General features: G+C 41.7%; 1 protein-coding gene across 4 annotated transcripts in view; it reads left to right on the top strand.

Moving 5' to 3' along the window:
- Window positions 1-13,316, top strand: part of LOC147087296 (Fc receptor-like protein 5) — a 77,264-nt gene that overhangs the window by 6,391 nt on the left and 57,557 nt on the right. For all 4 annotated transcript variants that reach the window (XM_085978219.1, XM_085978218.1, XM_085978220.1 and 1 more), the window contains exon 2: window positions 11,342-11,374. In XM_085978219.1, coding sequence (XP_085834345.1) covers window positions 11,342-11,374 — 33 coding nt within the window. The remainder of the gene's footprint in view (window positions 1-11,341; window positions 11,375-13,316) is intronic.

A 13,316-nucleotide genomic window follows, 5' to 3' on the forward strand; every position in this document is an offset into this window, starting at 1 on the left:
GTTCTGTTGTCAGCATTTTCTTTCACTGTTAACCTCAGGCTGAAATATTTTCATCATCTATTTTTATCGGTAATTAAATCCACTTTTTAGTTCCACACAGATTGCACCTGAACAACCCCAGCTTCTCTCATCCCTCCTCATAAATTAAGTGCATTTCCCTGGTACCATACTGACAAATCTGCACCTAGCCTTCTCTGCTCAAAGGAGAAAAAATTAATCTTCTCTAGTCTCTCTTAATAACTGAAGTACTTCTTTCCCGGTATGTTTATGATAAATCTCCCCTTAACATTCTCTGCTCTAAGGAGACAAATCCAAGTGTCTCTAATCTCTCCGCATAACTGAAGTTGCTCAGGCCTGGTGCCATTCTGGTGAATCTCCAATTACACCTCTGCGCTCCAACGTGGACAATCCCAGCTGCTCTCCTCTGACTACATAACTGAAGTCTGTAAGATCAAGACCATCAGTTCAGCTGCTACATCACACAGTTCCCCTGATAACAACGCTCAAACAGTTCTGAGGCTTCGCCCTCTCTGAGCACTGACTCTGAGTCTTTCCCGAATCTCTCTCCTATCCCCACGCATGCTCTTCCCCTGTTTAGTTTGCCTGTGAAACCCATCACCTTGGCCTTGAACTTATTTTTAGTGAACAGCTGACCATCTGACTTATTTTCAGACCTTAAACAAGCTGATGTATTGAATTATTGTCACTTCAGTTACTGTAATTCACTTGCAAAACAGCATTCTGTCTGATAGTATCCTCCGATTTATCCCATTCTGTTTGTGTGATGTCCCTAAGCACATCCCCTTTTCAAGTTTGGAAGTTGCTGGTGGAATATGAAATAACTATTTTTATTTTAATAATTGAATCAATTTGTACTAATAAACGACAGTATGGATTTCCAGTCGGCTAAAGCAACGCACACGGTGGTGGATTATACAAGAATTAATTAATTTTTCAGTTGAAATTGTATAAGAAAGATTGCCACAATGTACTTCTTTAAATGTGTTTAAACACATTCTCGGTTCTGAACCACTGTTCTTACTGTCAGGGGTTAAATTACTCTCTGTCCGAGGTGAAGCGATTCAGAGCTGAAACCATAGGCTTCTGTTTACAGCATTTACTGTTACTGTGAAATTCAGCCTGAGAATTAAATAGAATACATTGCAATAACAGCACAGAGACAAGGCCATTCGGCACCAAAAGGTCTATGCCATTGATTATACTCCACATCAGACACCTCCCAATCTATTCAGATGACACTATCAGCATATTCTCCTATTCTTAACTCCCTCATGTTACCAAATAGTTTCAAATTAAATGCATCTATGTTATTCACCGCAACTGCACCATGTGATCCCATTTTCCTTATTGTGTCCAATCACTGCGTGAACAATTGTCTCCTAAAGGCCTTATTGGATAAATTGAACTAAGTCATCATCTCTCGGTTTGAAAAAGCACGGTTTAAATTGTTACTCGACTTAATTTGGAGAATAATGTTTATTGTCAGGAGAATAGTGGAGCATACTGATCCCCCGATAGCTCAGTTAGTGCCTGCAGTGCAGACCTAAGAAGTACATAAATGTAAGGCCGAATGGTCAACATCGGCTCCTTGCTGAGTTCCCTGATCTCCAACAAGCGGATACTGGCGCTACCATTCAGCTCAGTGCTCTGAGGACAGTGAAGGAAGCCTCTGCCAAAAGTCGTGATGCAGCACTTTGATATCTGTTGCCTGCTGCAGAGCGAGCATGCGCGGTAGGAGGGTAAAGTTCTGCCGGGCTCACCACTGCTGACCTCAGGTCAAGCAACCCACTCAGTGTCTGCACTCAAACATGAACAGATAATGCCGGGGGTATTGGACACTTCGCGAGAGAAACTGAATTTTTAATACAGTCACTGTATATTATACTAAATATATTGTAGTTGTCTCGCTTGTTTTGAGACACTGTTCTTTCTGCGAGCAGCTTTGTTCCTCTTTCTTTGAACTGAAGTTCCTTCGAGTTGAAACCGCTGACTTCCGATTTCACAACTAACTGCTGCTGCTGTTCTCTGCAGTATTTAGCATTTCCCTTTGTTTGCTTATTTTTCATTCTCTTTAGCATCTTGCCTCTCAACTTCAGGCACGTTTTGCTATCATTGAGCGTGTGTATACTGCTTGTATATCTAAATCTTTCTGGTGAATAATTCAGGCAGCTTTCAGATATAAGAATTTATTTCAATTCCATTTCCTCATTCAGACTGCTGGAACTGAGCATATCACTGAGAAACAGATCTGAACAGTGGGCTGAGACGAATGTCCTTCAAGCAATACAATGCTGCAGCTGCCTTTGGTGCTCAGAATTTAGACTTTATCTCTTCAACTCAATTTTTTCCCAATCTGAATTCCTACCGTTACTGCCTCCATCTAATCCATAATGGAGATTCCACGATAGCCTTGTGTTTTGTGGTATGGTCGCATGTGGAAATCTGTAAAGATGCTCATTATTTGTACACAGACTCCACCCAGGTGCTTGCTTTGTCTTTAAATGATGGTTTCACTCCATTAAAATTGACCATTTTTGTATCTGTGCATCCCTTAATGGTGTTTTGTTTCTTTAAGGCAAATACACTACTCTCTGCCTCTTATCCCTTAGCCAATTACGTACTCAATTTACCATCCTGCCTATACTGTCATGTGCTTCTACATTTCGCATCTGTTATGTGATATTAATTGAAATTCCAGATATACAAAATCGGCTGCATGGCCTGTTTGTTATTTCTTCAAAAAACTCAGTCAAGTTAGTCAAACATGATATTTCTTGAACAGCTCCAAGTTGACTGTTCCTTTTTACACCATGCTTCTGTAAGTCAGACTTAATATTGTCCTTAACAATGGTCTCCAGTAGTTTTCCCACCACTGAAAGTAGACTGATTAGCCTGGCATTAACCGGTATATCTCTCTCCACTTTTTTGAACAGTCACATGATATTTGCAATGATTCAGTCCTTGGGCACCACTCTGATTTCCAAGGAGCTTTGCAAAATCGTGGTCAGACCTTCAGCTATCTCCTCCACTACTTCCCTCAGCAATGTAGCATACATTCCATATGGATCGTGCGAATTGTTAACGTAAATATCGGCAACTTATTTTCTACATCCTTGCTATCTATTTTATCCTATCCAGTACATCTACTGCAACATTAACTTCATCATCTTCCTAAGTGAAGACAGCTGCAAACTATTCATTCAGTACCCCAGTCATGCTCTCTGCCTCCACAAGAATCTTTCCTCTTTTGACATTAATCGGCCCCAACATTACTTTAATGCTTATAAATGATACATTTTACCCGCTAATTTGTTTCCATTTGCTCCCCTTTCCCTTCTTATGTAATTTTTCAATTTCCGCCTGCACTCTCCCTATTCTACCTGGTGTTCTGCTGTATTCTGCAATTGACATTTGTCATAATTTAATTTAACCTCCATTGTCTTTCTCATCCAAGCGCTGTAGCTTTGGAAGCCCCATATTTCCTCCTTATGGGTACATGCTTGCTTTGTACCGAGGAGAACAACCCCAGCTTCACCAGTCTCTCCACATAACTAACTTCTGTCAATCTTTCTACCATTCTGCTAAATTTCCTCTGCATCATTTATAAGGTCATGAGATCCTTCCTAATGTGTGGTGGCCAGAATTGGACACAATGCTCCAGCTGAGGCCTAACCTGTGATTTACAAAGGTTTAGCAAACCTCCTTCCTTTTGTATTTATGTCTCTACTATTAAAGCAATAGATCTTAAAGGTTGTTTTAACATATTGATCAATAGGTCCTGCCACCTTTAAAGATTTGTGAATGTGCGCTCTGATTCGGAACGCCCTGTAATATATTTTAATTTCCTATACATTGTCTCTCCTCATTCGTCTACCTAAATTCCATCACTTCAGATTTCACTACATTAAATGTACCTGCCCACTTCACAAGACTGTCTCTATTCCGAAGTCTGCTGCTATCCCCCTCACTGTTTACTACAATTTAAAGTTTACTGCATTTCCAACCAAGCTCCAAGCTGACTTGATTTTCAGTTGAATGAAATGGTGAATATAAAACACATGGATTTCATTCACGTCAAAATTGAGTTTTATTCTTATTGTTTCAAAGTCGGCTAATTTCTTTAAATTAATTGGACTCAGAAACAAACTACATTGATTTCAATGCACAGTTACATTTGCCGCACAATACAGGGTTATTAGGCGGATTGTATCATTCTATTTCATCCATTGTGTTTGTATATAATACCACTAAATTTACAGTTTACGAGATGTAAAGTGGAATATTATCTCTAAATGTATATTAAGAACATAAAAACATACGAAATAGGAGCAGGAGTAGGACATCTAACATTCCAGCACTATCCCTAAACACCATGATTCAATTAATATCCAAAGATTAATCGATATTCTGCTTGGATATAATTAACGACTGAGCCGCCACAGCCCACTGGCATACAGAAATCCAAAGATTCACCACCCTTTGAGTGAAGAAATGTCTCCTCATCTCTGTCTTAAATGGCCGACCCATTATTCTGAGACTGTGGCCCCTGGGTCTAGACGGCCCAGCCAGGGGAAACATCCTTCCTGCATCTACCCTGTCAAGCCCTTTAAGAATTTTATATATTTCCATGAGATCACCTCTCATTCTTCTAAATTCTAGAGAAAATAGGCCTAGACTACTCAGTCTCTCCTCATAGGACAATCCCCCCATCCCAGGAATCAATCTGTTGAACCATCGTTGCACTCCCTCTATGGAACTCTAATTGTAACTGTCAAAATGGAATGGGCTAAATGATCCAAAGTGAAAAACTTGCAGGACTTTGAAGAAAAAACATATGAGTGGGACTAATGTGATTGGTCTGGCAAAGAGTCAGCACAGACACGATGGTGCTGTGGTTCCAGCGCTGCTGGAAAGTTCTGTGATTTGCTGATTCTATCTGTGGTGGTAAACACAGAATTAATTAATTATATGGCCAGAAACATAAAAGAAATATTGTCAAAATGTATTTTCCTCCTTAAATTAAATTCCTCATTGTCCGAGGTAAAGTGCTTCTGAGCTGACACAATAGGTTTCTGTTTTCAACATTTTCTTTCAGTGTTAGCTTTAGCCTGAAATATTTTCAAAAACTATTATTAACTGTATTTAAATCCACTTCTTAGTTCCTCGCAGACTGCACCAGAACAACTTCAGCTTCTCTCATCTCTCCTCATAACTGAAGTCCCTTTCCCCAGGAATCATACAACTAAATCTCCACCTAGCCTTCTCTGCTCTAAGGAGATCAACGTATATCTCAAGTCTCTCCTCATAACTGAAGTCCTTCATTCCCGGTACTTTTATGTTAAATTTCCACTTAACATTCACTGCTCTAATGACACAAATCCAAGTCATTCTGGTGAATTTCCGCTTAAACCTCTGTGCTCTAAGGAGAACAATCCCAGCTTCTCTAATCTCTCTACAAAGATGAAGTCTCTAAGATCAAGTCCATCAGTTCAGATGCTACATCACACAGTTCCCCTGGTCACGACGTTCAAACACCTGAGGGTCCGCCCTCTCTGAGCTCTGATTCTGCATCTTTCCTTAATGTCTCTCCTATCCCCACACATGCACTTCTCCTGTTTAATGTGCCTGTGAAACCCACCACCTTGGCCTTGAACTTATGTTAGTGAACAGCTGACCATCTAACTTCCTTTCAGGCCTTAAACAAGCTGAAGTATCGAATTATCGCAAAACTGCATTGTGCCTGATAGTATCCTCCGATTTATCCCATTCTGTTTCTGTGATGTCCCACAACACATCTGCTTTTATACAGGTTACAAGATGCTAGTGGAATATGAAACAGCTTTTTTATTTTATTAAATTGACTTGAATTGAATTGCATAAATAAATGACAGTATGGCGTTTCAGTCTGCTACTCCATCACACATGGTGGTGGTTATAGAGTCATAGAGTCATAGAGTTTTGCAGCACAGAAAGAGGCCCTTCGGCCCATCGTGTCTGCGCCGCCCATCCATCCCTGTCCAGTCTAATCCCATTTTCCAGCATTTGGTCCATAGCCTTGTATGCAATGGCATTTCAAGTGCTCATCCAAATGCTTCTTGAATGTTGTGAGGGTTCCTGCCTCTACCACCCTTTCAGGCATTGAGTTCCATATTCCAACCACCCTCTGGGTGTAAAAGTTCCTCCTCAAATCCCCTCTAAATCTCCTGCCCCTTACCCTGAATCTATGCCCCGTTGTTATTGACCCCCCCACTAAGGGGAAAAGTTCCTATTTATCTACCCTATCTATGCCCCTCATCATTTTGTACACCTCAATCAGGTCCCCCCTCAGCCTTCTCTGCTCCAAGGAAAACAACCCCAGCCTGTCCAGCCTCTCTTCACAGCTGAGGCGCTCCATCCCAGGTAACATCCTGGTGAATCTTCTCTGCACCCTCTCCAAAGCAATCACATCCATCCTATAGTGAGGCGACCAGAACTGCACACAGTACTCCAGCTGTGGCCTCACCAGCGTTTTGTACAGCTCCATCATAACCTCCCTGCTCTTATATTCTATGCCTGGGCTAATAAAGGCAAGTATCCCATATGCCTTTTTAACCACCTTATCTAACTGCTCCGCTGCCTTCAGGGATCTATGTACATGTACACCAAGGTCCCTCTGACCCTCTGTACTTCCTAGGGTCCTACCACTCATTGTGTATTCCCTTGCCTTATTTGTCCGTCCAAAATGCATCACCTCGCACTTTTCAGGGTTAAATTCCATTTGCCACTTTTCCGCCCATCTGACCAACCCGTTTATATCGTCCTGTAGCCGGAGGCTTTCCTCCTCGCAATTTACCACCCCACCAATTTTCGTGTCATCTGCGAACTTACTGATCATACCTTTTACATTCTCATCCAAATCATTTATGTAGATCACGAACAACAAGGGACCCAGCACCGATCCCTGAGGTACCCCACTGGACACAGGCTTCCAATCACAAAAGCAACCATCAACCATCACCCTCTGCCTCCTGCCACTCAGCCAGTTTAGGATCCAACGCGCCAAGGCACCCTGGATCCCATGGGCTCTTACCTTCTTAACCAGTCTCCTATGCGGGACTTTGTCAAAAGCTTTACTGAAGTCCATGTAAACCACATCCACAGCATTTCCCTCATCCACCCCACTAGTCACCCCCTCGAAAAATTCGATCAGATTTGTCAGACATGATTTACCCTTGACAAAGCCATGCTGACTATCCCCGATTAATCCTTGCCTCTCCAAGTGGAGATTAATTTTGTCCCTCAGAATTTTTTACAATAATTTCCCCACCACAGATGTTAGACTCACTGGCCTGTAATTCCCTGGTTTATCCCTGCTACCCTTCTTGAATAATGGTACAACGTTAGCTGTTCTCCAGTCCTCTGGTACATCCCCTGTGGCCAGAGAGGTTCTGAAAATTAGTGTCAGAGCCCCTGCAATCTCCTCCCTTGCCTCCCACAGCAGCCTGGGATGCATCTCGTCCGGGCCTGGGGATTTATCCACGTTTTGGCCTGCTTAAACCGCTAGCCTCTGCTCCCTCTCGATGCTAATATGTTCAAATATGTCACAGTCCCCTTGCCCGATTTCTATGTCTGCATCGTCTTTCTCCATAGTGAACACAGATGCAAAAAAATCATTTAAAACCCCGCCTACATCCTCTGGCTCTACACACAGATTGCCACTTTGGTCCCTAATGGTCCCTACCCTTTCCCTGGTTATCCTCTTGCCCTTAATATACTTATAAAACATCTTAGGATGTTCCTTTATTTTGCTCGCCAGTGTTATTTCATGGCCCCTCCTCGCCCTCCTAATTTCTTTTATAAGTATGCCCCTGCACTTTTTATACTCCTCTAGGGCTTCCTCCGTCTTTAGTCTTTTGTAACTGCCAAAAGCCCCCCTTTTATTTCTAATGCATTTTTGTATATCCCTTGTCATCCAAGGTTCCCTTTGCTTGTTGGTCCCACCCTTGACCTTTACAGGAACATGTTGACGTTGTACTCTCTCAACTTCCCTTCTGAAAGTCTCCCATTGTTTTGATGTGGATTTTCCTATAAGTAGCTGCTCCCAGTCCACTTTGGCCAGATCCTGCCTTATCATATTAAACTCGGCCTTCCCCCAATTTAGAACCCTTATTTCCGGGCCGTCTTTGTCTTTTTCCATGACCACCTTAAATCTCACTGAATTATGGTCACTGTCGCCAAAATGCTCCCCTATTTACACTTCCACCACTTGCCCGGCTACATTCCCCAGAATTAGGTCCAGTACCGCCCCCTCTCTTGTAGGACTTTCTACATGTTGGCTCAAAAAGCTCTCCTGGTTGCACTTTAAGAATTCTGCACCCTCTAAGCCTTTCACACTCTGACTGTCCCAATTTATATTGGGGAAGTTGAAATCCCCCACTTTTATTACCCTATTATTTTCGCACTTTTCTGAGATTTGCCTACATATCTATTCCTCTAACTCCCCCTGACTGTTTGGGGGCCTATAGTACACTCCCAGCAAAGTGCTTGCCCCCTTTTTGTTTTTAAGTTCCACCCATATGGCCTCATTGGAGGAACCCGCTAATATATCATCCCTCCTTACAGCAGTAATTGACTCCTTAATTATTATCCAATAATTAAGAACATAAGAACATAAGTACATAAGAAATAGGAGCAGGAGTAGGCCAATCGGCCCCTCCAGCCTGCTCCGCCATTCAATAAGATCATGGCTGATCTGATCCTAACCGCCAATCCACTATCACAGAACCATCTCCTGAATCTAACAAAATTTGACACACGAAATAGGAGCAGGATCAGGCTACACGGCCCCTGGGCCCGCTCCGCTACCCACAGGGCCATGACCGATCCGAACCTAGACTCATGTCCAAATTCCTGCCCGCTCCCCGTAACCCTTAATTCCCTTTACTTCTAGGAAACTGTCTATTTCTGTTTTAAATTTATGTAATGATGTAGCTTCTACAGCTTTTTGGGGCAGCAAATTCCATGGACCTACCACCCTCTGAGTGAAGTAGTTCCTCCTCATCTCAGTTTTGAAAGAGCAGCCCCTTATTCTAAGACTATGCCCCCTAGTTCTAGTTTCACCCATCATCGGGAACATCTTCCCTGCATCCACCCGATCCAACCCCTTCACAATCTTATATGCTTCAATAAGATCGCCTCTCATTCTTCTGAACTCCAATGAGTAGAGTCCCAATCTACTGAACCTCTCCTCATATGTACATCCCCACATCCCCGGGATTAACCGAGTGAACCTTCTTTGTACTGACTCGAGAGCAAGTATGTCCTTTCACAATTATGGACACCAATTAATGAATTATACGGTTGAAAGTGTATAAGAAAGATTGCCACAAAATACTTTTTCGAAGTGTATATATACATTCTTGATTCTGATGTATTGTACTTACTGTCAGGGGTTAACATACTACCTGCCAATGGAGAAATGCTTCAGAGCAGAAACCACAGGCTTCCGTTTACAGCATTTGCTGTCATTGTTAATTTCAGCCTGAAATTAAATAGATTTACATGGAAATAAAAGCACAGAGACAAGGCCATTCGGCCCCAACAGGTCTACACAACACCAGCCACCTCGCAATCGAATTCAGATGACACTATCAACATATCCTCCTATTCCTTTTTCCCTCATTTTAGCAACTAGTTTCATCTTAAATGCATCTATGCTATTCACCGGAACTACACCATGTGGTCCCATTTTCCACATTGTGTCCACTCTCTGGGTGTTGATGGGTCTCCTAATCTCCTTTTTGGAAAAGTTGAAGTAAATGATCATCTCTCGGTTTTATACGGCACTTTTTAATTTGTTACTGGAATGGATTTGGAGAATTGTGTATATTGTCATGAGAATAGTGGAGCATATTGGTCTCCTGATAGCTCAGTAAGTGCCTGCAGTGCAGAGCTAAGAAATAAATCATAGTAAGACCGAATGATTAACATCCGCTCCTTGCTGTGTTCCCTGATCTCCAACAAGCGGAGGTACTGGCGCTACCATTCAGCTTAATGCTCCGAGGCCACTGAAGGAAGCCTCGGCCAAATGTCGTGATGTAGCTCTTTGATATCTGTTGCCTGCTGCAGAGCGAGCATGTGCGGTAGGAGGTTAAAGTTCTGCCGGGCTCACCACTGCTGAACTCGCGTCAAGCAACCCACTCAGTGTCTGCACTCAAACATGAACAGATAATGCCGGGGGCATTAAAGATTTCGAGAGAGAAACTGGATGAGAATGATTTTAACACAGTCACTGTATATTGTAGTAAATATATTTTAGTATTTTCTTTGGTTCTGAGACTTTGTTCTTTCTGTGAGCAGCTAAGTGCCGCTTTTTATGAATTAAAGCTCCTTCGGCTTGAAACCGCAGGCTTCCGTTTTCACACCTAACTGCTGCTACTGTTGTCTGCAGTACTGACCATTTTCCTTTATTTGATTATACTTCTTTCTCTTTTCCGTCTTGCATCACAATTTTAGGTGCTCTTTGATATAGTTGAGCGTCTGTGTACTGTCTGTACAACTAATGCTTTCTGGTGAATAATTCAGGCAGCTTTCAGATCCAGGAATGTATTTTAATTCCATTTCCTCATTCAATCTGCTGGAGCTGAGCATATCACTGAGACAGAGATCTGCACAGTGCGCGGAGACTAATACACTACTAAGACACAGAGCTGCATTAACCTCTTAATCAACAACGTCTCCAAACAAAATTGCCCCTGGTAATGCCTGAATCCATTCAATAATGGAGCTCCGGCCCTGCCATTGCCATTCTGTATCGTGGTGTAGCCGCATGTGGAGATCTGTAAAGATGCTCAGTGTTTGCACCCACATTCCATGCAGTTGCATTCATTTGTCTTTCAGTGCCGTTGTCACAAAGCCACAAAATGGATCTGTTATCATTTCACGTGTTTTGTGTCATTAGGCCCAAGGGCACATTTTGTTAATTGCCGTGCATTATTGGAATTAGATGCAAATGAACATCTCGGTAGAATTTCTTCAGTCACGGTGGGTGAATCTAAAACAAGGAGCAGGATATCTAAACTGATGCCAAATAATTTGGAGTGAAAACTGGAAATACTTTCTCACACAAAGTGTAGTGTAAATCTGGAACTCTCTGTAATTAGTGTCTGCCTACATTATGTGTTCATGTACTGGAGCGGGAGTTGAAGTAAAAGGAGCCAGAATGTCACCAACTCAGTCACACTGTGAAATGTCCATAAAACAATACACGGCAGTCAGTCAGTATATTCAGCCGCTAAAGGTTTTGGTGTTTGAGTAACTGATTCATGTTCTCTCTTTTTAGTGGTTTTTGGGGCTCGGAGAATCGTTTCTCAAGGTTAGTGTCGACGCTTTTCTCTAATATAATGAAATTGAGCAATTAAATTTCAAACTGCTCAATAAATGAATTTGTTATTATGTAATTGAAATTCATTGCTGTAATGCATCATGTTGTGAAGTTTGTAGCAGTAATGCATGTCTGCATCTCAGTAGCTTTCATTGCCCAGGTACTATGAGAGATGTCTTTGTTTTCTAACATTTTGGTCAGCGATTCAAGGAAAAGTACAATAAATATAGGAAGACATATCTAGGTTCAATATACGTAAAAAAATGGTGATGGAGAAGATAATGACATCAAAGATAGAAAAAAATTCCAGGACCCGAGTGTTTCTACCCGATGGGCGTGTGGCGGGAGGGGTGGGGGCGGTTAATATAACTAGGTGAGGAAATTGCTGATGCGTTAGTCATGAACTTCCAAATGTCTCTCGATTGATGAATTGGCCAATTCGATTGGAAACTAACAGGCACTGTTTATTTACGACGGGAGGAGAGATCAACTTGAAAATTTTTGGCCCATCAGTCAACATCCGTTTTGGGAAAGCACTACAATCTATTATTAGGAACAGCGTGACTGAGCATTTGGAGAGATATGAACTGACCAGAGAGATCCAGCATGGATTTGTAAAGTGCAAATCACGTCTATCGAACCAATTGTTATTTTGAGAAGGTACCTAATTGGAGTTAAACAACTGTCTATGAATGCTATTTATAGGGACATCCAGAAGGCATTCGAGTAGCCATGCGTGCAATTGCAGGCAACATATTGAATAGGAAATGAAATGGTTATTTTGTTGGAGAGAGTTAGTAGGGATAATGGCTCTAAACTCACATTGGCAGGATGTGAATAATGGTGTCCCCGGGGATCTGTACTGGGAACTCAGCTTTTCACCATATTTATAACTGACTTGGATGAAGGAATAGAGAGCCATATATCAAATTTCGCTGGCGAAAATAGTTAGGTTGCACAGTACATAATGCACACGTGAGTAAAAGGTTGTAAAGGGACATTGTTTGATTGGGTGAGCGGGAAGACAGTAGCAGATGGAATTTAAAGAGAGAAAGTGTGAGTTCTTTCCCTTTGGACGTACAAAAAAGATTTTTCGATTTTCTAATTGCTATAAAGCTCGGGAAATTGGAAACATGGAGTGAATTAAAGGTCGAAGTACAGGGATAGCTAAAATTTAGTGGAAAGGTACAGATAATTACAAAGTTTAATGGAATAATGTGCTTCACCTCAAGAGAGCTGGAATACGTGGCGGTGGAAGTTAAGTTGGAGCTGTACAGAGTCTGGCTAGACCCCATCTGGAGTAACTGGAGCTGTACAGAGCTATGGCTAGACCCCGTCTGGAGTAACTGCATTATGATCAATGAAGCGGGCCTCAGGAAGGATATAATGGCCCAACAATTGCATCGGGCGCATAGATACAGAGTATAGAGATGCAGAGAATGGATAGTTGCTCCTCGGCGATGCAGAGTTGTGTGCCACGTATGAGATCACTAAGGCCAGGAGTGCAGCGTACATCCTCTGCGTAATGGAAGAAACACCCATAAATTCTGTTAAAAATAAACCACGCCCAGAAAAGGCTCTTTCAGTCTCTTCCATTGATATAATTTTTTCAAAACTTATCAAAACTTCTAAAAAAAGATAGTTTATCTGGTCTTATTTCATATATCAATCCTTTGTTTTATGCTTTCATACAGACCCACAAGCTATTAGTCCCTTTGGATACAACTTCCTTTTTTGATCCTCAGTAAAGGGCTAAAATTGTCCTTTATCTCTTACAGGTAATGTTGTTGAACTTCAGAAAGAGATTCCCAACCATATATTCAAAGTTAATTTTCAGTATTAAATATATTATTCAGACCTCATTTAGGCTGGTAATCAACAAATCTATTCTCCATGATAAAGAGAGATTATTATATAAGTTATCTTGTTCATT

This window comes from Somniosus microcephalus, unplaced genomic scaffold (assembly GCF_052327205.1).
Source record: "Somniosus microcephalus isolate GS21.2 unplaced genomic scaffold, FLI_Smic_1.0 unresolved_chr6, whole genome shotgun sequence".
NCBI lineage: Eukaryota > Metazoa > Chordata > Chondrichthyes > Squaliformes > Somniosidae > Somniosus > Somniosus microcephalus.